Source organism: Lithobates pipiens, unplaced genomic scaffold, assembly GCF_037356315.1.
Source record: "Lithobates pipiens isolate NorthernLeopardFrog02 unplaced genomic scaffold, aLitPip1_a1.2 Scaffold_37, whole genome shotgun sequence".
Lineage (NCBI taxonomy): Eukaryota > Metazoa > Chordata > Amphibia > Anura > Ranidae > Lithobates > Lithobates pipiens.
In genome coordinates, this window is record NW_027507825.1 from 17,165,988 (window position 1) to 17,191,414 (window position 25,427).

A 25,427-nucleotide genomic window follows, 5' to 3' on the forward strand; every position below is an offset into this window, starting at 1 on the left:
AGAACAAAGCCCCTGAAGTGGTTCTCCATCTTCCTCTTCGCCGCTGCCATGTATCCTGGAGCGACTTCTGGGTCTCGCTGCTCCGGCGCTGTGATTCGCCGGAGCCGCGATAACAACACTCGCGCCATATCGCCGCAATCTGCGGCCTGCCCCGCATGCACCGTAGATGCCGGTGGCTGTCTTCGGGTAAATATCTCCTAAACCGTATAGGTTTAGGAGATATTTCTTGGACCTACAGGTAAGCCTTAATCTAGGCTTACCTGTAGGTCAAAGTTGGTTGTAAGGGTTTACAACCACTTTAATGTGCCTATCAAACCTCATACACACGATCGGACTTTGTACAAACTTTCCCTTGGATTTTTGTACAAAGGGCGTTGGCCGAGAACTTGTATTGCATACACACAGCAGGACTTTTTCAGCCAACTTACACGAAATCATGTGGTTTTTCTGCTCTTTACTGCCACCTTTGGTCAACTTCTGTATTGTTGTCTGATCTTTTGCATCGGTTCTGAGCATGGCCTGTTTGTACTTTGTACAAAAGTCCTATGGTTTTCTGTACACACGATTGGACTTTGCTCTATCGGACTTTTCTTGCCAGAAAGTTTGTCCGTTCGCACAGCCAACAAAAGTCCGATGAAAACCAAAAAAGTTTGTCCGATGGAGCGTACACACGGTCGGATGTTGCTCCAAAACAGCTAATTTGCATGTTTGTTGTCAAAAAGTCTGATCGTGTGTACCGGCCTTAAGAGAGAGTCAAGCATACTAGATCTTCAATTGGATGTTCATGTAAAAAATTCTTAGTACATTCAATGACCCGACGAATGTCATTGCTTTTAAAATTTGACTTTTGAACCAATGGACATTTTCGGAACAAACTGTTAGAACATTCAGTCGAGAAAAATATTCCATCCTGTTCCTTTGATTTTTCTCAAATTTCTCAAAGAAATTTAATTTTCGACTCCTCTATCGATTAAAAAAAATCAATCAAACGTTCCTAAAATGAAATAATTTTGGACAAAATTCTACTAGTGTATGTGTCTTTAGGCTTCTTATGGAAGACCCCTCTATGGCCCTTTTGGATCAGAAGTTGACCAGAAAAGATGGATTGATATTTTTTTTCCCTTTGTGGAAACAAGTACCAACAGCACTCACTTCTTCATTAAACAGCTACTTAAAGTGGGATGCCCCTTAAAAAAAAAAAAAAAAAAAAAAGGGTCCAGCGATGCTGGGGAACGAAGCCCCCCTTCGTTCCCCGCTCCGCTCGTGGCGCCGTCATTCGTACTGTGGGCACCCGGCTGTGGCTTCACAGCCGGGCACCCACTGCGCATGCGCGAGCGGCGCAGTGCGCCGTGATACGCCGTGCAGTCACCTGGGACACGTGACAGGTCCCAGGTGACTGTGTGGCACAAGGGGAAGTGATGTCACCAGCCCGGGCAAGGAAGAAGGCAGACTACGAGGGATCCCCTAGCAACAGGTATTTAGAAGTGAGTAATTTTTTTTTTTTAAGAATTTTAAACATTTTTTTATTTTTTGGTGGCAACACCACTTTAACCCTCCTTGGTCCCCGCCACAGGTGTGCACAGGGGGTGTGCCTGGTGTGCCTGGGCACACCCTAACCACTACATGCAGTGCTGATTCTCCTTACAGCCCAGGCTCCCCCCCCCCCATGTTGGCCCTGCAATGCTGCTGTCTTCCCTTCTTTTCTCTCCTCCCAGCTGCTGCGGGGGACGTGTAATTAACCACTTCAGCCCCGGAAGGATTTACCCTCTTCCTGACCAGGCCATTTTTTTTTCCATACGTCTCCGGGTCGCTTTAACTGACAATTGCACGGTCATGTGATGTTGGTTGTACTCAAGCAAAATTGATGTTTTTTTCCCACAAATAGAGCTTTCTTTTGGTGGTATTTGATCACCTCTGCCGTTTTTTATTTTTTTGCGCTATAAACAAAAAAAAGAGCGACAATTTTGTAAAAAAAATAACAATATTTTTTTACTGTCTGCTATAATACATATCCCAAAAAAATAAAAAAAAATACAAATTTATTCATCAGTTTAGGCCAGCCTTTCTCAACTTTTTCAACAAGGAGGAACTCTTGGAATAGTTCTCCGGTCTCGAGGGAACCCCTCCTAAAAATGAGAAATCTACAACTCATGATACATTAGTGTGATGGTCAGTGGGAAGAATGGTCCTTACACTTGTGGTCATTGGGAAGAATTACCGCCTTACAGAGAGCTGAAAAGATCAATAGGGCTGAAACAACTAATCGATTAATCGACAACTATTCGATTATGAAATGAATCGATTACTATTTTCATAATCGATTAATTGGCCATTAACATAATGGGGTTAAAAAAAATAATAATAATTAGCCCTTTATAGTACAAAAAGAGCAAATAATCGCTACTGTAAATATTACTTTCACAGTTCTACAGTAAAAAAAAAATGAACCCCTTACAGTAGTGATTATCTGCTTTTTTTTTGTACTATAAAAGGCCTGATTTTTTATTTATTTTTTTTAACCCCATTATGTTACTAAACGTCTAAGCCCCTGTACACACGGTCGGAGATTTTGCCAACCAAATCCGTCGGATTTTGCCCGTCGGATTTAGTCCAACGGATTGTGTCCGAAACTGTTGCATACACACGGTCGGGCCAAGTTGGCGAAAAATCCGATCTTTCAGAACGTGATGACGTAATTTCATTACGATGGGACTACGTTCAGGCTAGTAGCCAATAGCTTTGATGTAGGAATTTGATCTGAGCATGCGTGGCACTTGGTCCGATGAAAATTCTCTACAAATGATCGGATTAGGTCCGTCCGGCACCAGTTGGTCGGGAAATATTTCCAACATGTTGGAAAATTGGGTTGGACGGAGATTCGGACGGAATCAGTCCGATGCATACCACACACAGTCGGATTATCCGACAACACGGTCCGATAAGACTCATTCCGACAGATTCTCCGACCGTGTGTACAAGGGCTCAGACCTGGTTCACATCTATATGTTTTTTGCAGAAACACACTACAGTTCATCTACATGATTTCCTATGGGACACGTTCACGCAAAACGGTGCTTTTTTGGTTCAATATACTTCAATAGAGAAGCTGCAGAGAAGCATGTAATGCGTTTTTGCAGCAATTTGTGTTTTTTATTCTGCCTAACAATAAATTGCCCAAAATAAAATGCAATAACGCAAATTGCAGCAAAATCACGTGTGCAAAAATCAAAACGAACAGAAAAAAACAGCTCATAAGCAAACTGCAGAGGTGTGTACCGAGCCTTATGCTGGCCACACGGATCAATTTTCAGAGGAGAATATTCCGACAAAAAATCTTTGTACATTCGCTGAAATTAAAGAATGTTTGAATTTTTCACTTGTTTTTAACATTCTGTTTTTAAAATAAATAATTAGTCATTTCTGAATGAAAACCACTTACACTGTCTGAAAATTCCTTTCACCAAGCAGTTTTCTATTTCCAAATTTTCCCGTCACTGTGGTTGAAAATGAACGTCGATTTGACCCCGACTAATGATTAGAAAATAGAACGAACGTTCTTAAAATGAAATTTATTTATTTTTTGGAAGGAAGACTTTGTTTTTAATAAAAAAAAAAAAATAATTGATCTCTGAGTCTGATGATATTTACCAGATTCACCCTCTATTAGTATATACAGTATATCTCCTCTAATAGTATATACAGTATATCTCTTCTGTCTGTTATTCTCAGAGTGGATTAGATAAAAAATTTAAGATTAAAACTTGACTAAATTATACACCACACTTTTTTTTTAAGGTTAACCGATTAATCGAAACAATAATCGGCCAACTAATCGATTATGAAAATAATCGTTAGTTGCAGCCCTAAAGATCAATGGTGTCGGTGGGAACTTATCCGAGAGGCAGAAATTGGCCAATGCTGAAGGAACCCCTAGAAACCTCTGGAGGAACCCTGGTTGAGAATCACTGGTTTAGGCCAATATGTATTCTTCTACATATTTTTAGTTAAAAAAAAAGCAATAAGCGTATATTGACTGGTATCGTCTACAAAATAAATAGTAAAAACAAAAGTAAATAGCATCTACAAAATAGGGATAGATTTATGAACTTTTTTTTTTTTTTTTTTTTTATGTTTTTACTAAAAACTAGGCACAAAGATCCAAAATAAGGACGGCTAGTCCCATGTATTCTGTCCCCAATATCTCTCAAATAAGGACGGCTAGTCCCATGTATTCTGTCCCCAATATCTCTCTTCTTCCTTACAGAAATCGATGAAGAGTTTATAAGGAACCTAAAAGTCTTTATACCTTGGCTCCTGAGCCCGGAGAACTTGGATGTTAAGGAAATCAATGGGAATAAAATAACATGTCGTGGCCTGGTGGAGTATTTCAAGGTAATGGATAAAGTGTGAAAATTACAAATGGCTTCAGCCCTTTTCAAATACAGGGAGCTGCGATCAGTGTCCTTGTCACTAGGAAGAATGGGGAGATGCTTGCTTACATCAGCATTTCCCCGTTCTTCCTCTCCGTGAGATGATCGCGGGTATCCCCGCAGAAATTGAGTCTGCGGGACCCGCGATCACACTCACGGAGGTCGCAGCGGGCTCGCTCACGCGTGCACACGCACAATGTCTCATCTTAAAGGGCAACGTACAGGTACGTTAATATGCCTATACATGCCCCTCTGCCGACGTATATCGGCGTGAGTCGGTTCGGCAAGGGGTTAAAGTAAACTTTTACCATTATTGTGCATTATATTTAAAATGATCATATCCATGGAAAAAAAAAAAGTCTCAGCTTTTAGTTCTACTTTAATATATAAGATTTCTATCACCCTTCATATAGCTTCATGTCTGACTCCTAGTTAAAATGCCCATATATCCTGGGTGTACAGGACACTGGGAATGTGTCCTGGATGGCAGGTACATTTCCCCAGTATTTGAGTTGTGGTCCCTTTAAGGGGCACAGTTGCAGAGTCTTCAAACCCTGATCACTAGGACTTTGGTACTGAAGGGGTTAAGTCCCAGGGGAGGGAGGCTTGAAAGGCAGCAGAAGGAAATATGCACCTGTGTCAAGGAAGTAAGAGAGAGAGAGAGAGAGAGAGAGAGAGTCCCCCACAAGCTGTGCAGCCAGTGTGATCTCTTTGACCTTCGGAGAGACAGGCTGCTGACCCCCCTCTGGCTGACCTACCTGACATCCTTGCTCTGGAGAAGCCTAACCCCGGTATGGGACCAAAGAAAAACTAGCGGTGAGCCTGCTTAAATTACCAATACCAGGATTTTGGACTGTTATTTACTATGGCTGAAGTAATCTGTCGTTTTTGTTTCATTTTGAATGAAATAAATGAACTGTTTGCTTTCAATAAACTGGCTGGCGGTTATTACAGAGCTACCCCAGGTTAAATTTGGTGGAGAATGCGGGCAACAGGTTACCATAATCAGGATTCAAGTCCTGGGGAAAAAAGTGTGGGAACTCCCACCCAAGATCCACTCCCCCACCAAATAAAAAATAAAAATAAATGATACGCTCATATGCACGAACACTTCAAAAGTGGTATTTTTCATCCAATTTTCGTATTTTGTGTATGAAGCTTAAATCGGGAGTAAACCCAGTTTCAAAAAACAGTTACATTACCGGCATGCTGGAAATGCTAACTTTCACATTAGTTGTGCTCTCAACCAAACTTTCAAACCATCCAATGGCTGGTGTCATAACTGATCACATGTGCAGCATTATGGCAGTTGAAGAATTATTAGAGGCCAAGATGGCAGCTTCCTTGACTGAAAACGATAGAAGGGTTTACTTCCACTTTAACTGTTAGTACATAAAAAAAAAAAAAAACAATCCTCAATAAACATAAATATGGTAATTCTCTGAAAAATCAGCATTCATTCAATTGTGCTTCCATGCAAATGTGAACATCATGTTCTGATCTTTATTGGGGAATGTTATTTTGTATATAGAGTGTTTATGTGGTGAGTTTACACTTTTCATTGAACAGAGTTTGGATAAACGGAAAGGTTATAAATGAACTGCACATTATCTGGACAGAATGCTTGGGGAGATAGTGATGTTCCTGCTTAGGAGATGTATGTTAGCTTGGGGGGGGGGGGGGGGGCTGCAAACTCTGCAGGGGCTCCAACACACACTCACTGATATTCCAACCCTTCACATATTTCCACATAAACTTCCCTCCTGGCATAAAATTTTTCCGGGTATTGTTCTCAGCTTACCACCCCAAACTGATGTTCCTCCCTCAGCTCACCTCTCTCCCTGCATGTCCTGTGAGCAGAATAGCTGTGCTCCTCCTCTGGATTCTCTCATCATATGACCCTGAAGATAGAGGAGGGGGGGATTCAGCGGGACACACAGAGCAAGTATGCAGGAGACTGGGGGAGGGGGGGGTGAGGAGACAGAAAATCAGGAGGGGCCGGCGGGGAGGAGCGCATCACGAGAGGTCTGACTAAATACAGTCTCAGCAGGGACCTGATCTACCTGTCAGCTAGCTGTGATTTGACAGGTAGATCGAAGAGGAAGCTGTCATGGGGCCCCCTACTGGCAATGCCTGAATGGGCAGGTGTGCGGCACTTACTATTGCGAGCTGTGTCGGCGGCTGCTGGTGTAACACCTGCCACACAGCTCTCATACTTCAAAGTCTTGCAGGACACGGCTGATAACGGGAACTGAGTTCCTGTTGTGGGAAAAGTACAGGAACTCCGTTCCCATGCGTTCCCGCTGGACTTGAGCCCTGACCATAATTAATTGGGTTTCACAAGTATCTGAGGCCGAAAAAAGGTTTCCTCGTTTTGTGTTCATTGGTGAGCTGCTATATCGGGTTACCGAGGTTAGGGGAGATGTGGTCAACCAGTTACTGGTTCCCCAGCCCTTCAGACATATAGTGCTCGACCTGGCCCACAATGACGCATTAGGGGGTCACCTGGGGGCTGACAAGACAGAGGCATGAATAATGGACCGGTTCTACTGGCCAGGAGTGACAGCAGAGGTGAGATGTTATTGCAGTTCATGTCCCACCTGCCAGCTGACCACACCGATGCCCCACTTGAGGAACCCATCAGTGCCGTTGCCCATTATCGAAGTACCGTTTGAGCGCATTGCGATGGATTTGGTGGGCCCTTTGGTGAAATCAGCTCGAGGCCACCAATACATCCTTGTGGTACTCAATTATGCCACCAGAACAGGCTACGTCAAAAGCAATTGCCAGGGAATTGTTTAATATATTCTCTAGGACAGGATTCCCAAAGAAGATCTTGACAGACCAGGGCACCCCATTCATGTCTCGGGTGATGGCAGATCTGTGCAAGTTGTTCCAAATCAAACGGCTGTGCACATCTGTTTATCATCCACAGACAGATGGACTGGTAGAGCGATTCAATAAAACTCTCAAGTCAATGCTTAAAAGGGTTATGCAACAAGATGGTAAAGACTGGGACTGTCTACTCTCGGCACTAATGTTTGCTATTAGGGAAGTGCCTCAGGTGTGAACAAGTTTTTCCCTGTTCGAGTTGGTGTACAGGCAAAGACCACAGGGACTGCTTGACTTGGTGAAGGAAACATGGGAAAGTGAGTCCTCTCCTCATAAGACAGTTGTAGAACATATAACTCAGATGAGAGAGAGGATTGCTAAGGTGATGCCTCTTGTCAAGGAGCACATGCAAAAAGTGCAGGAGGCACAAAGAAAGGTGTACAACCGGTCTGCCAAACTTAGACAGTTCCAGTTTGGGGATCGGGTCTCTATACTTATACCTACAGTAGAAAGTAAGTTCCTGCCCAGGGAGCAGGGGCCCTTTGAGGTCGTAGAAAAGTTTGGGGAGGTTAACTATAAGATACTCCAACCTGAGAAGAGGAAGCCCTATCAGCCATACCACGTAAATCTCCTGTAGCCTTGGAAGGACCATGAACAGGAAGTTGCTCTGGCTAAGGTTAGTTCTAAGACCCTGGTGGGGGAGAAGTCTGCCCCAGTTTCCACCTCCCTATCCAAGCAACAAACACAGCAGGTAAAGGAGTTCTTACAGAGGAATAGAGAGAAGTTTTCAGGACCTCCAGGTCTCACCAGGGTTATTGAACATGATATTGTCACGGAACCCAATGTGAAGGTCCAAGTGAAACCCTATCACATACCCGAGGCACAAAGGAAAGCAGCGTCAGAGGAAGTCTGGAAAATGCTCGAACTTGATATAATTGAGGAATCTCAGAGCGAGTGGTTGAGCCCGATTGTGTTGGTACCAAACCCCAACGGGACTCTGCGATTTTGTAATGATTTCAGAAAACTCAGTGAGGTATCGAAGTTCGATGCATACCCAATGCCAAGAGTAGATGAACTGATAGAGAGGTTGGGACCAGCCCAATACATTACCACCTTAGACTTGACCAAAGGCTACTGGCAAATACCCTTAACTAAGGAAGAACTAATTAAGGAAGAACTGAGAAAAGACTGCCTTTTCTACCCCAGATGGCCATTTCCAGTACAAAATAATGACGTATGGCCTGCATTCCACTCCAGCTACTTTCTAGAGAGCTATGGACAAAACCTTACGCCCACATCAGAAATACACTGCCGTGTATTTAGATGATATTGTCATCTTTAGTACTGACTGGGAATCCCATCTTTCCCGAGTGCAGGCAGTCTTAGACTCTCTGAAGAAAGAAAGTTCACTGTGAACCCTGAAAAGTGTGCCATTGCTATGGAAGAGACCAAGTACTTGGGGTACATTGTAGGTAGAGGGTTGGTGATGCCACAGATGAACAAAGTGGAGGCTATCCAGGCCTGGCCCCGTCCAGTCATGAAGGTTTTGGGCATTGTGGGGTACTACCGAAGGTTTGTCCCCAACTTTGCCACTATTGCTGCACCTGCAAAGCTGAAAAGGGCTTTCAGGAGCTTAAAAGAGCCTTGTGTCAGTACCCAGTACTGGTCGCTCCTGACTTCTCAAGAGAATTTGTTGTTCAAACAGATGCCTCCAGTGAAGGCTTGGGAGCTGTTCTGTCCAAAGAGGTCAATGTGGAGGAACACCCCAGCTATAGAAAATTGACAGCTGCCGAGAGAAATTATGCTGCGGTGGAGCGGGAGTGCCTGGCCATTAAGTGAGCCCTGGATTCACTATGCTATTTTCTCCTCGGTAGGAAGTTTTGCCTGGTGTCAGACCATGCCCCGTTGACCTGGATGAGACAGAATAAACACACGAATGCCAGAGTTACCAGGTGGTTTTTGACATTGCAAGAGTTCAAGTATGTAGTTGCACACACACCAGGAAAGCAACACCAGAACACTGATGCCCTTTCTAGGGTACACTGTAGGGTGTCCCACATTGCCTCGGACACCTCTGCGTTGAGTCGGGGAGGGGGGGTATGTACAGGACACTGGGAATGTGTCCTGGATGGCAGGTACATTCCCCCAATACTTGAGTCGTGGTCCCTTTAAGGAGGACAGTTGCAGAGTCTTCAAACCCTGATCACTAGAACTTTGGCACTGAAGGGGTTAAGGGGTTAAGTCCCAGGGAAGGGAGGCGAGAGAGAGAGAGAGAGAGAGAGAGAGAGAGAGAGCGCTGTGCAGCCAGTGTAAGCTCTTTGACCTATGGAGACACAGGCTGCTTGACCCCCTCTGGCTGACCTACCCCGCACCCTGGCTCTGGAGAAGCCTAACCCCGGTATGTAGCGGTGAGCCTGCTTAAATTACCAATACCAGGATTTTGGACTGTTATGTACTATGGCTGAAGTAAGCTGTCGTTTTTGTTTCGTTTTGATTAAAATAAATGAACCGTTTTTTTCAATAAACTGGCTGTCGGTTATTACAGAGCTACCCCAGGTTACTATATATATATATATATATATATATATATATATATATATATATATATATATACAGTACCTCACAAAAGTGAGAACACCCCTCACATTTCTGTAAACATTTTATTCTCTTTTCAATGTAAAGTAGTGAGGTTACAGCTTGTATATTTGCTGTCCCCTCAAAATAACTCAACACACAGCCATCAATGTCTAAACACCCCTAAGTGAAAATGTCCAAATTGCGCCCAGAGTGTCAATATTTTGTGTGGCCACCATTATTTTCCAGCACTGCCTTAACCCTCTTGGGCATGGAGGAAACCAGAGCTTCACAGGTCACCACTGGAATCTTCTTCCCCTCCTCCATGATGACATCACAGAGCTGGTGGATGTTAGAGATCTTGCGCTCCTCCACCTTCCATTTGATGATGCCTCACAGATGATCAATAGGGTTTAGGTCTGGAGACATGCTTGGCCAGTCCATCACCTTTACCCTCAGCTTCTTTAGCAAGGCAGTGGTCGTCTTGGAGGTGTATTTGGGGTGGTTATCATGTTGGAACACTGCCCTGTGGCCCAGACTCCGGAGGGATGGTATCATGCTCTGCTTCAGTATGTCACAGTACATGTTGGCATTCATGGTTCTCTCAATGATCTGTAGCTCCCCAGTGCCGGCAGCACTCATGCAGACCCAGACCATGACACTCCCACCACCATGCTTGACTGTAGGCAAGACACAATTGTCTTTGTCCTCCTCATCTGGTTGCCCCCACACACACTTGTCACCATCTGAAACAAATACGTTTATCTTGGTCTCATCAGACCACTGGACATGGTTCCAGTAATCCATGTCATTAGTCTGCTGGTCTTTAGCAAACTGTTTGCAGGCTTTCTTGTGCATCATCTTTAGAAGAGGCTTCCTTCTGGGATGACAGCCATGCAGACCAATTTGATGCGGCGTGCGGCAAATGGTCTGAGCACTGACAGGCTGACCCCCCACCCCTTCAACCTCTGCAGCAATGCTGGCAGCACTCATACGTCTATTTCCCAAAGACAACCTCTGAATATGATGCTGAGCACGTACAAACTTCTTTGGTCGACCGTGGTGAGGCCTGTTCTGAATGGAACCTGTCCTGTTAAACCTATGTATGGTCTTGGCCTTCGTGTTGCAGCTCAATTTCAGGATCTTGCAATCTTCTTATAGCCTAGGCCATCTTTATGTAGAGCAACAATTCTTTTTTTTGCAGATCCTCAGAGAGTTCCATGTTGAACTTCCAGTGACCAGTATGAGAAAGTGATAACACCAAATTTACCACACCTGCTCCCCATTCACACCTGAGACCTTGTAACACTAACAAGTTACATGACACCGGGGAGGGAAAATGGCTAATTGGGCCCAATTTGGACATTTTCACTGCGGGGTGTACTCACTTTTGTTGCCAGCGGTTATGACATTAATGGCTGTGTGTTGAGTTATTTTGAGGGGACAACAAATTTACACTGTTATACAAGCTGTACAAGCTGTACACTCACTACTTTACATTGTAGACAAGTGTCATTTCTTCAGTGTTGTCACATTTTTTTACAAAAATGTGAGGGGTGCACTCACTTTTGTGAGACACTCTGTTTGTGTGTGTGTATGTATGTATGTGTATATATATATATATATATATATATATATATATATATATATATATATATATATACAGTGCCTTGCGAAAGTATTCGGCCCCCTTAAACTTTTCAACCTTTTGCCACATTTCAGGCTTCAAACATAAAGATATAAAATTTTTATTTTTTGTGAAGAATCACCAACAAGTGGGACACAATTGTGAAGTGGAACGAAATCTATTGGATTTTTGAAACTTTTTTAACTAATAAAAAAATGAAAAGTGGGGCGTGCAAAATTATTCGGCCCCCTTGCGTTAATACTTTGTAGAGCCACCTTTTGCTGCGATTACAGCTGCATGTCGCTTGGGGTATGTCTCTATCAGTTTTGCACATCGAGAGACTGAAATTCTTGCCCATTCTTCCTTGCAAAACAGCTGGAGCTCAGTGAGGTTGGATGGAGAGCGTTTGTGAACAGCAGTTTTCAGCTCTTTCCACAGATTCTCGATTGGATTCAGGTCTGGACTTTGACTTGGCCATTCTAACACCTGGATACGTTTATCTGTGAACCATTCCTTTGTAGATTTTGCTGTATGTTTGGGATCATTGTCTTGTTGGAAGATAAATCTCCGTCCCAGTTTCAGGTCTTTTGCAGACTCCAACAGGTTTTCATCCAGAATGGTCCTGTATTTGGCTGCATCCATCTTCCCCTCAATTTTAACCATCTTCCCTGTCCCTGCTGAAGAAAAGCAGGCCCAAACCATGATGCTGCCACCACCATGTTTGACAGTGGGGATGGTGTGTTGAGGGTGATGAGCTGTGTTGCTTTTACGCCAAACATATCGTTTTGCATTGTGGGCAAAAAGTTGGATTTTGGTTTCATCTGACCAGAGCACCTTCTTCTACATGTTTGGTGTGTCTCCCAGGTGGCTTGTGGCAAACTTTAGACAAGACTTTTTATGGATATCTTTGAGAAATGGCTTTCTTCTTGCCACTCTTCCATAAAGGCCAGATTGGTGCAGTGTACGACTGATTGTTGTCCTATGGACAGACTCTCCCACCTCAGCTGTAGTTCTCTGCAGTTCATCCAGAGTGATCATGGGCCTCTTGGCTGCATCTCTGATCAGTCTTCTCCTTGTCTGAGCTGAAAGTTTAGAGGGACGGCCAGGTCTTGGTAGATTTGCAGCGGTCTGATACTCCTTCCATTTCAAAATGATCGCTTGCACAGTGCTCCTTGGGATGTTTAAAGCTTGGGAAATCTTTTTGTATCCAAATCCAAATCCGGCTTTAAACTTCTCCACAACAGTATTACGGACCTGCCTGGTGTGTTCCTTGGTCTTCATGATGCTCTCTGCGCTTTCAACAGAACCCTGAGACTATCACAGAGCAGGTGCATTTATACAGAGACTTGATTACACACAGGTGGATTCTATTTATCACCATCAGTCATTTAGGACAACATTGGATCATTCAGAGATCCTCGCTGAACTTCTGGAGTGAGTTTGCTGCACTGAAAATAAAGGGGCCGAATAATTTTGCACGCACCACTTTTCAGTTTTTTTATTTGCTAAAAAAGTTTAAAATATCCAATAGATTTCGTTCCACTTCACAATTGTGTCCCACTTGTTGGTGATCCTTTCACAAAAAAATTAAAATTTTATATCTTTATGTTTTAAGCCTGAAATGTGGCAAAAGGTTAAAAAGTTCAAGGGGGCCGAATACTTTCGCAAGGCACTGTGTATATATATATATTGTACATGGCTGGGTCCTGGAAGGATGCTATGTTTCCCCTCTGTTTGGACTGTAGGACTGCAGGCTCTTTAAGGGAACAAAAGTGGTTAACTCACCTGTCAGAGGAAATGGGTTTAAAACAAGACAGGAAGTTGTAGATGGGTATGGAGGATTGATAAGAAGATGGTCGATGGTGGTTTGTGTTTGGTTTGCAGCAACAACAACAAAAGTGGACAGCAGTGTTCTGCCTGGAAGCCTCCTGACAGGGGAAGCTACCTGCAACAGAAATCAAGGACTGTTTGATGGAGACAGCAATTCTGGACTTTGCAAGTCGGTGAGACTGAAATCTTTTTCTTTTGTTTTAGCTGCTGTAAAGCTAAAAAAGTTTAATAAACCTCCTTTTGAGTGAAAAGCCTGTGTCCTGCGATCTAGCTGGTCCCCCGAACATTACAAGTGGCGCTCGAATGCGGGCAGGACAAAGTAACCAGTGTTTTCTTGCTATATTTTTTATTTTTTTGCATTGGATGTAAACTGACATTTAAAGGGACAGTACAGTGAATTTATGTCCTGGGTTAAAGCCGCACAACTGCTGAAACAATGGAGGAGCTAATTAAACAGCTGTCCTTGGCTAATATGCAAGCGCTAACTCACCATGAGGAAGCTAATCAGCGCATAGCAACCCAGCTGGAGGTCCAAAAAAAAACGCACCACAACGAGGCGCTGGCTCTGCAGCAAGAAAATACTCACCTGTTGGTGGCCCAGTTGGCAGCCCAGCAAGTGACCCAACAAGGGGTTATGCAGGCTCAGGTGGCTGCCTTAAGAGAAGCAGTGCAGCAGCTTTCTCAGGGCCGTGAACAAGTAGCCATTGCCCCTGGCAACCAGGTGACCATAAGGGCAAGCCATTTTCTGCATAAGTTGTCCCTGAGTGATGATGTAGAGGCGTTTCTGGCTACATTTGAGAGGACGGCAGAGAGAGAAGGGTGGCCCCAGGACCAGTGGGCCGGCTTAATTGCTCCTTTCCTCACTGGAGATCCTCAAAAAGCCTATTTCGACCTACCACCAGAAGACGCTAAAGATTTTCAAAAACTAAAGGCAGAAAGACTGGCTCGGTTGGGGGTGACTACGGCTGTTCGGGCCCAGTGAGTGCACTAATGGAAGTATCGTCCAAATCGGCCACCACGGTCTCAAATGCATGACCTGGTGCAACTAGTAAAAAAAAAATGTTTGCAGCCCGAAGTGTTGTCTGGCCCCCAAATTGTGGAGCGGGTCGTGCTGAATACTTAAGGTCACTGCCAGACGATCTTCAATGGTGGGTTAGCCATGGAGACCCCAAAACTGTGAACCTCCTTGTCGAGATGGTGGAATGATATACAGTGGTGGAGGATCTGCTTGGCCCTACCAAGCGTCAAGGGCCCAGTCTGCCACAGCCTTTCCGATCGTCTGCCGCCTTTCGAAAAAGACATCCCCAGGAGCCCTGGAACCAACACCCCGGAAGGCCAAGAGTCACTCCCGTTACCCCCTCAGCGATCTGTTCCTGTTCGGAGAGGTGGGGATGTACAATGTTGGCGATGTCATGCCTGGGGCCATACCCGGGCCCACTGCCCATTGCAAGAAGAGCCCATGGAATGCAGGGTTCTTCGGAGGGGGTCTTTTTATGCCCATAAAGCGTGTACAACACATCTTGACCTTGGAGAGGGGAAATTTGAGTGTGAAGTCCAAGTGAACCACCACCCTGCCCGGGCTTTGCTGGACTCCGGAAGCATGGTAACTCTGGTTCATCCTAGAGTAATTGGGAAGATCGGTCCGGTAAGCGAAATTTTACGGGTTGTGTGCATTCATGGGGACACTAGAGAGTACCCTCTCATCTCGGTGTCCATCTCCACAGCATGTGGCACTGGTACTCAAGAGGTGGGGGTGGTAAAGAACTTGGTACATGATGTTATTATAGGACGAGACTGTCCGTTATTTGCAAAACTGTGGGGACAAGGAGAACTACCTGAATGGTCCAGAGACTGGGGAGAAACTAGTCCCTCTGTTCCTGCTGTTGAGGGTGATAACCCTGAGATGCCACATGTTCTGAATATGGATCCAGTTGATAAAAATGCCAATGATTTGGTTAATGGTGATGAAAGTAGTGCTAATACTGTTAAGGATGTCAAAATGTGTGGTTCACAGACCTACCTGAACACTTTGGGGGGGAGGGGGGAACCTTCCCCACTTCAGGTAATGCTGGGGGAAGAGGATGAGGAAGTGGCCTCTACCCCTGCCTTGCCAGATTTGGGTGTTCCCCAGGGGGCATTTGGTACTGCCCAGATGCAGGACCCCACTTTGGCCTGGGCACGGGAACAGGTTGTAGTAATAAATGGGGATCCCCAAGAGCCAGGTGCGAATGAGCGGTGGCCACACTTTGCAATATGTAATGAATTGCTTTATCGGGTTACCAAAGTGAGAGAAAATGTGGTAGAACAATTATTGGTACCCCAACAGTATAGACGCAAGGTCCTGGCCGATGATGATGTTTTAGGGGGACATCTGGGAGTTGAAAAGACGGAGGCAAGGATCCCCGACTGGTTTTACTGGCCAGGCCTGAAAGCAGAGGTAAGGAGATACTGTGCCTCTTGTCCCACCTGTCAGTTGACAGCTCCGGCGACCCACTTCCGGAGCCCGTTGGGCCCTCTGACCATAATTGAGGTCCCATTTCGAGAGGATAGCCATGGATATAGTGGGTCCCTTGGTAAAGTCGGCTCGAGGTTACTCTTGCATACTGGTGATCCTCGACTATGCCACTCGATATCCTGTGGAGCTACCCCTGCGGAATACCTCCTCTAAGGCTATTGCCCGGGAACTATTCCAGTTGTTTACACGGACAGGTTTTCCCAAGGAAATACTCACAGACCAGGGCACCCTGTTTATGTCGAAGGTTATGGCTGATGTATGCAAACTGTTCCGGATTAAACAGCTGTGCACATCGGTCTACCATCCCCCAAACAGATGGATTGGTAGAACGTTTTAATAAGACCCTTAAGTCTATGCTCAAGAGAGTGGTACAATGGGATGGGAAAGACTGGGACTGCCTGTTACCAGCTCTCCTGTTTGCTATCCGGGAAGTGCCCCAGGCCTCCACTGGGTTTTCGTCCTTTGAATTGGTATATGGGCGGAGACCTCGCAGACTACTGGACTTTGTTAAAGAAAAATGGGAAAGTAAACCAATTCAGCATAAGAGTGTTCTTGAATATGTCTCCCAAATGCAGGAAAGGATCCGAACTGTGATGCCACTAGTTAAGGAACATTTACAAAAATCCCAGGAGGCTCAACGACGGGTCTATAATAGGGCTGCCAAAATTAGGAACTTCCAAGTGGGGGATCGAGTAGCAGTGTTGATTCCCACTGTGGAAAGTAAATTCTTGGCCAGGTGGCAAGGCTCTTTTGAGGTTGTAGAAAAAGTGGGAGAGGTAAATTATAGAGTCCACCAGCCAGGCAAGAGGAAACCCTATCAGATATATCATGTAAACTTGTTAAAGCCCTGGACAGACAGGGAACTAGTGAGCTCCCTGGCTAGTGCAAAACTTGAGCCTTGAGTTGGGGTGGAGAGTGTCCAAGTAGCAAATACCCTGTCTAAAACCCAAAGTCAGCAGGCAAAGAGTTCTTGCAGAGAAATAAAGAAAAATGTTCAGACTTGCCAGGGCTCACTAGTGTCATAGAGCATGATATTGTCACAGAACCAGGAGTCAGTTTTTGTCCGGCCCTACCGCATCCCCGAGGCTCAAAGTAAGGCAGTTTCCGAGGAAGTGAAGAAGATGTTGGACCTGGAAATTATTGAAGAAGCGCAGAGTGAGTGGTCGAGCCCGATTGTGTTGGTACTGAAGCCCGGGACTCTGCGATTTAATGATTTCCGGAAACTTAATGAAGTTTCACGGTTTGATGCCTACCCCATGCCCCAGGTAGAGGAGCTTATTGAGAGACGAGGTCCAGTCAGGTATATCACTACGTTAGACCTTACCAAGGGGTATTGGCAAATCCCGTTGACTAAGGCTGCTAGAGAGAAAACTGCTTTTTCTACCCCAGAGGGGAGTTTTCAGTACAAAAGAATGCCTTTTGGATTGCAAACTGCTCCAGCCACATCCCAGAGAGCAATGGATAGGATTTTACGACCTCACTGGGAGTATGCCTCAGTGTACTTGGACGATATAGTCATTTTTAGCAAAGACTGGGAATCACATTTGCCCAAAGTTCAGGCAGTGCTGGACTCTCTTTGGAAGGAGGGTTTTACAATAAACCCTGAAAAATATGCTTTGGGAATGGAGGAGGTGAAATACCTGGGCTATATCGTGGGTAGAGGGGTAGTGAAACCTCAGGTCAACAAGAGGCTATACAAAATTGCAGGTACGTGCATTCCTGGGCATGGTGGGATACTAGAGGAGGTTTGTACCCAACTTTGCCACGTTGGCGGCTCCGTTGACCGATCTGACTAAGGGTCGGAAATCGGTCATGGTGGAGTGGAATGCAGCTGCTGAGAAGGCTTTTTTGGAGCTCAAGTCGGCACTGTGCCAACACCCCGTCCTGGTAGCACACAATTTTTTCAAAAGAGTTTGTTGTCCAGACTGATGCTTCCGATGCAGGATTGGGAGCGGTGTTGTCACAGGTTATTCATGGTAAGGAACAACCAGCATGAAGTTGACACCATCGGAGAAAAACTACGCTATGATTGAACGAGAGTGTCTGGCCATTAAGTGGGCTCTGGAAACCCTCAGATATTACCTTTTGGGGAGGAAGTTTAGGCTGCTTTCTGATCATGCCCCTTTAACATGGCTGAGACAAGGAAAAGGGACTAATGCCAGGGTTACTCGGTGGTTCCGGGCACTCCTGGATAGTGATGGACGAACTTCCGACGGGACGTTTCGCGAACGCGAAACGCGAACGGACACAAACGTTCGCGAAAACGACCGTTCGCCGCGGGCTCCATTGACTTCAATGGGAGGCGAATTTCGCAAACCTTTAGGTCGAATTTGCGGCCACGGGGTAATTATTAGGGGGTAGCACGTAGTCCCACCACCTGGACAATAGCATAATACATGTATGAGGTGAATTTGGGATCGATAACTACAAGCATTTTTTTTTTATTTGGGAAATTGTTCTGACAATTCAGGACTATGGAGCTAATGAAGGCAATGGAGGAGAGGGAAGGTCAGGGACCAGGGTAGGCAAACAAGAGGGTGCAGGAGATACAGAGCACTGACAGCAGCACCGTAATACAGAGCACTGACATCAGCACCGTGACATACAGCGCTGACAGCAGCTCCGTGACATACAGCGCTGACAGCAGCTCCGTGACATACAGCGCTGACAGCAGCTCCGTGACATACAGCGCTGACAGCAGCTCCGTGACATACAGCGCTGACAGCAGCTCCGTGACATACAGCGCTGACAGCAGCACCGTGACATACAGCGCTGACAGCAGCTCCGTGACATACAGCGCTGACAGCAGCTCCGTGACATACAGCGCTGACAGCAGCTCCGTGACATACAGCACTGACAGCAGCTCCGTGACATACAGCGCTGACAGCAGCTCCGTGACATACAGCGCTGACAGCAGCACCGTGACATACAGCGCTGACAGCAGCTCCGTGACATACAGCGCTGACAGCAGCTCCGTGACATACAGCGCTGACAGCAGCTCCGTGACATACAGCGCTGACAGCAGCTCCGTGACATACAGCGCTGACAGCAGCTCCGTGACATACAGCGCTGACAGCAGCACCGTGACATACAGCGCTGACAGCAGCTCCGTGACATACAGCGCTGACAGCAGCTCCGTGACATACAGCGCTGACAGCAGCTCCGTGACATACAGCACTGACAGCAGCTCCGTGACATACAGCGCTGACAGCAGCTCCGTGACATACAGCGCTGACAGCAGCACCGTGACATACAGCGCTGACAGCAGCTCCGTGACATACAGCGCTGACAGCAGCTCCGTGACATACAGCGCTGACAGCAGCTCCGTGACATACAGCGCTGACAGCAGCTCCGTGACATACAGCGCTGACAGCAGCTCCGTGACATACAGCGCTGACAGCAGCTCCGTGACATACAGCGCTGACAGCAGCACCGTGACATACAGCGCTGACAGCAGCTCCGTGACATACAGCGCTGACAGCAGCTCCGTGACATACAGCGCTGACAGCAGCTCCGTGACATACAGCGCTGACAGCAGCTCCGTGACATACAGCGCTGACAGCAGCTCCGTGACATACAGCGCTGACAGCAGCTCCGTGACATACAGCGCTGACAGCAGCTCCGTGACATACAGCGCTGACAGCAGCTCCGTGACATACAGCGCTGACAGCAGCTCCGTGACATACAGCGCTGACAGCAGCTCCGTGACATACAGCGCTGACAGCAGCTCCGTGACATACAGCGCTGACAGCAGCTCCGTGACATACAGCGCTGACAGCAGCTCCGTGACATACAGCGCTGACAGCAGCACCGTAAGCAGCCCCAGGAGGAAGTCAGCACAGCACAGGGATGGTGTGATCCCCTCATAATAAGAACCCCCAGGAGGAAGTCAGCACAGCACAGGGATGGTGGGAGCCCCTCATAATAAGAACACCCAGGAGGAAGTCAGCACAGCACAGGGATGGTGGGAACCCCTCATAATAAGCAGCCCCAGTAGAAATATGACACCGCTCAACCTCTTCAAAGAGGAGGGTAGGGGCATATAGTACGGTGTGCTTTTTTGGGTCAGGGAAGTGAGCCAAATGAATTAAGAAGGTCTGTGTGCTTGATTCCAAAAATTGTTTATAGACATATACATGGTCTACTGATCACATGTGTTGAATTCCTCCGAGATCCATGCCTCATTCATTTTTAGAAATGTGAGGTAGTTAACACTGTGGTGAGCTAGGCGAGTACGCTTATCGGTCACAATCCCCCCTGCTGCGCTGAACGTCCTTTCGGACAGGACACTGGATGAGGGGCAAGCCAACAGTTCGATTGCAAATTGGGCAAGCTCTGGCCAGAGGTCAAGCCTGCCCACCCAGTAGTCTAGGGGTTCATCACTCCTCAGAGCGTCCACATCGGCCGTTAACCCAATGTAGTCGGACACCTGACGGTCTAGGCGTTCCCTGATGCTGGATCCGGATGACACCTGTCGATGGGTCGGCTGAAAGAATGACCTCATATCCGAAGTCACCAACACATCTTCAAACCGGCCTCTTCTTGCAGGCGCTGTTGGATTGGTACCCGCAAATCCTTCTCTGGGAGTGGGAATTGCTCCTCTGCCAGCGCACGCAAAAGCAGAATGCAGCATTTCTCGAAGCAAGGCCTGGAAGTGCTGCATTCTGACAGCCCTCTGCGACGGCGGTAACATTTCCGCCATTTTGTGTTTGTACCGGGGGTCTAAGTACGTTGCCACCCAGTACTGGTCCTTGACCCTCATGCTTTTTATACGGGGGTCCCTATTAAAACACTGGAGCATGAAGGCCCCCATTTGCACTAAAGTGGAAGCGGTGTGGTGGCCTGGCTCCTGCTCATCATCCAGGATAATGTCGTCCTCTTCATTCTCCTCTCCCCATCCTCGCACAACAGGGATCCCAGAAAGGTTTAAAGCATGCTCTTCTTGCTCCTGCTCATCCGCCCCGGCACCATCCTCCTCTGACTCCTCATCAGACTCCTGTTGTTGACTTGTCTCAGATAGAGTAGCCCCCCCTGGGAATTCATCCAGCATTGCGACTTCCTCATCTTCCCGCTCCTGCTCCTCCACAGCCTGATCAATGACACGACGCAATGCACGCTCCAGAAAGAAGGCATAAGGTACCATGTCACTGATGGCGCCATGGCTGCGACTGACCAGTTTGGTGATCTCCTCAAATGGCCGCAGAAGTCTGCATGTGTCGCGCATGAGCAGCCACTGGCGCGGTGAAAAAAAACCCAGCTCCCCAGAACCGTTTCTTTCGCAGAGTTCATACAGGTAGACGTTAACTGCACGTTTCTGCTGGAGCAGCCTATCAAGCATATAGAAGGTTGAGTTCCATCGCGTCGGGCAATCGCAAATAAGACGTCTGACCGGCAGATGGTGTCGCCGCTGAATGTCAGCAAGGCGAGCCATGGCCGTGTAAGATCTTCTGAAATGGGCCGAGATTTTCCTTGCCTGCCGCAAGATGTCCTGGACCCCAGGGTATTTGACAAGGAATCGCTGCACGACCAAGTTTAAGACGTGTGCCATGCACGGCACGTGCGTGATTTTGCCCTGTTTCAATGCGCTAAGCAGATTGGCACCGTTGTCACACACCACTTTACCAACTGTCAAATTGAGCGGTGTTAGCCACTCATCTGCCTGTGAACGCAAAGCTGAAAGGAGTGCCGGGCCAGTGTGGCTCTTTGCTTCCAGGCACAACAGACGCAGCACGGCATGGCAACGTCTCACCTGGCATGTGGAATAGGTTCTGGGGAGCTTGGGCGGTGCAGTGGAAGAGACGCTAGCAGCGGAAAAGGAGGAGGCAGCTGAGGAGGAGAGGGAGGAGGATGGAGTAGGAGGAGGAGAAGAAGAGTCAGGCCTGCATGCAATCCGTGGCGGTAAAACCAAATCTACACGGGTGCCACGGGTTACATGCTTGACGGCCGTCAGAAGGTTCACCCAGTGGGCAGTAAAACTGATATACCTTCCCTGCCCGTGTTTGCTAGACCACGTGTCTGTGGTCAGATGTATCTTGGCACCGACACTGTGTGCCAGAGATACATTCACTTGCCGCTGAACATGGCCATATAGCTCTGGGATGCCCTTCTCTGAGAAATACTTCCTTCCTGGGACCTTCCATTGTGGTGTTCCAATGGCCACAAATTTGCGAAAGGCCTCCGAGTCCACCAGTTTATATGGCAGTAGTTGGCGGGCTATGAGTTCTGACAAGCCAGCCGCCAACCGTTGGGCAAGAGGGTTATCCGGCGTCATCATTTTTTTACGCTCAAACATTAGGCCCACGGAAGCCTGCCTTTTTGCAGAAAAATGTGAGCTTGGCGTGATGGAAGGTGGAGTGGAGGACAATTGTGAGGAGAGAGGAGAAGGAGAAGTAGAAGACGAGGCTGGACGGTGAGAGCCTGCAGTGTGGCTTTGTGTGTTCCGTTGCTCCCACTGGGCTCGGTGATGGCTGCTCATGTGCCTTCTTAAGGCGGTCGTCCCTAGGTGAGTATTGGGCTTACCGCGACTAACGCGTTGACTGCAAAGATTGCAGATGGCAACGCTATTGTCAGCAGCGGACACGTTAAAAAAAGCCCACACTGCGGAGCCATGTGCCGGTGTCCTGGGAGCGCCAGATGTGACCGTACATGGTCGATGACTCGCTCCTGATACATTTGCAGTCTGCTTTGTCCCTGCTGTGCAATGTAAGTCATTGCTGCTTCTCCTCCCTATCTGCTGGTCCATATCTCCCTCTGAACTCCCCTCCTCTTCCTCTCTTGTGGGCACCCACGTGACATCACTAGACACGTCATCATCAACGTCACCTTCCCCACCGCTATAAGTAGAGTAGGCAGCAACACCGGGGACCAACCTCCTCCTTGGGCTGATCTGGGTACTGGCGTCAGACTGCTGAGTAGCGCTTGTTGCTACCTCCTCTTCCTGATCCAATACCAAGAGTGGCTGCGCATCAGAAATGTCCTCTTGATATGGATCGGAAAATAATTCCAGTGACTCAAGCGGAAGGTATGTGGTGGTGGTGGTGGTGGTCGTGTTGTTGGTGGTAGTGTCTTTGGGGGTGCACATAGCAGAGAGTGAAGAAGAGGGTGCAGATCGAGAGGATGAGGAGGGTGCAGAAGAGTAAGGCTGAGCGAGCCACTCAACCAAGTCTGGTGCATCCTTTAAAGTAATTGAACGCACCTTCTGCAACTTCCCACTTTGGCTCAAGCCTGTTGCTCCTGCCCTACCCCTACCACCCCTGCGGAAGGGCCTGCCTCTTCCTCTGCATGTCATTTTTTAAATGACCCTGTGACAAAACTCTTAGTCCCTATACCGCTGAAGGACTGCTGCAGTATAGGTGAGCGGTCAGCAGTGGTGCACGTCAACCCTATCTATTGTGGACCTATAGCGGTCCTTACAGAACAGCAGACTGTACCGCACTCAAGCCTATGTACCGTAGCACCCTATACCAAGTTACCAGTCCTTATAAGAACTTTTGTGGACCAAGCAGGTTGTGTATTAGTGTTTAGCAGACTGTACGTCAGTCCCTATACCGCTGAAGGACTGCTGCAGTATAGGGCAGCGGTCAGCAGTGGTGCACGTCAACCCTATCTATTGTGGACCGATAGCGGTCCTTACAGAACAGCAGACTGTACCGCACTCAAGCCTATGTACCGTAGCACCCTATACCAAGTTACCAGTCCTTATAAGAACTTTTGTGGACCAAGCAGGTTGTGTATTAGTGTTTAGCAGACTGTACGTCAGTCCCTATACCGCTGAAGGACTGCTGCAGTATAGGGCAGCGGTCAGCAGTGGTGCACGTCAACCCTATCTATTGTGGACCGATAGCGGTCCTTACAGAACAGCAGACTGTACCGCACTCAAGCCTATGTACCGTAGCACCCTATACCAAGTTACCAGTCCTTATAAGAACTTTTGTGGAACAAGCAGGTTGTGTGTTAGTGATTAGCAGACTGTACGTCAGTCCCTATACCAATGAAGGACTGCTGCAGTATAGGGCAGCGGTCAGCAGTAGTGCACGGCAACCCTATGTATTGTGGACCGATAGCGGTCCTTACAGAACAGCAGACTGTACCGCACTCAAGCCTATGTACCGTAGCACCCTATACCAAGTTACCAGTCCTTATAAGAACTTTTGTGGACCAAGCAGGTTGTGTATTAGTGTTTAGCAGACTGTACGTCAGTCCCTATACCGCTGAAGGACTGCTGCAGTATAGGGCAGCGGTCAGCAGTGGTGCACGTCAACCCTATGTATTGTGGACCGATAGCGGTCCTTACAGAACAGCAGACTGTAACGCACTCAGGCCTATGTACCGTAGCACCCTATACCAAGTTACCAGTCCTTATAAGAACTTTTGTGGACCAAGCAGGTTGTGTGTTAGTGATTAGCAGACTGTACGTCAGTCCCTATACCAATGAAGGACTGCTGCAGTATAGGGCAGCGGTCAGCAGTAGTGCACGGCAACCCTATGTATTGTGGACCGATAGCGGTCCTTACAGAACAGCAGACTGTAACGCACTCAGGCCTATGTACCGTAGCACCCTATACCAAGTTACCAGTCCTTATAAAAACTTTTGTGGACCAAGCAGGTTGTGTGTTAGTGTTTAGCAGACTGTGCGTCAGTCCCTATACCGCTGAAGGACTGCTGCAGTATAGGGCAGCGGTCAGCAGTGGTGCACGTCAACCCTATCTATTGTGGACCGATAGCGGTCCTTACAGAACAGCAGACTGTACCGCACTCAAGCCTATGTACCGTAGCACCCTATACCAAGTTACCAGTCCTTATAAGAACTTTTGTGGACCAAGCAGGTTGTGTATTAGTGTTTAGCAGACTGTACGTCAGTCCCTATACCGCTGAAGGACTGCTGCAGTATAGGGCAGCGGTCAGCAGTGGTGCACGTCAACCCTATGTATTGTGGACCGATAGCGGTCCTTACAGAACAGCAGACTGTAACGCACTCAGGCCTATGTACCGTAGCACCCTATACCAAGTTACCAGTCCTTATAAGAACTTTTGTGGACCAAGCAGGTTGTGTGTTAGTGATTAGCAGACTGTACGTCAGTCCCTATACCAATGAAGGACTGCTGCAGTATAGGGCAGCGGTCAGCAGTAGTGCACGGCAACCCTATGTATTGTGGACCGATAGCGGTCCTTACAGAACAGCAGACTGTACTGCACTCAGGCCTATGTACCGTAGCACCCTATACCAAGTTACCAGTCCTTATAAAAACTTTTGTGGACCAAGCAGGTTGTGTGTTAGTGTTTAGCAGACTGTGCGTCAGTCCCTATACCGCTGAAGGACTGCTGCAGTATAGGGCAGCGGTCAGCAGTAGTGCACGGCAACCCTATGTATTGTGGACCGATAGCGGTCCTTACAGAACAGCAGACTGTAACGCACTCAGGCCTATGTACCGTAGCACCCTATACCAAGTTACCAGTCCTTATAAGAACTTTTGTGGACCAAGCAGGTTGTGTGTTAGTGATTAGCAGACTGTACGTCAGTCCCTATACCAATGAAGGACTGCTGCAGTATAGGGCAGCGGTCAGCAGTAGTGCACGGCAACCCTATGTATTGTGGACCGATAGCGGTCCTTACAGAACA

The 25,427-nt window shown here is 47.3% G+C and overlaps 1 protein-coding gene across 2 annotated transcripts in view; it reads left to right on the top strand.

Moving 5' to 3' along the window:
* Window positions 1–25,427, top strand: part of ATL1 (atlastin GTPase 1) — a 167,209-nt gene that overhangs the window by 105,077 nt on the left and 36,705 nt on the right. For both annotated transcript variants that reach the window (XM_077466774.1, XM_077466773.1), the window contains one exon: window positions 4,265–4,392. In XM_077466774.1, coding sequence (XP_077322900.1) covers window positions 4,265–4,392 — 128 coding nt within the window. The remainder of the gene's footprint in view (window positions 1–4,264; window positions 4,393–25,427) is intronic.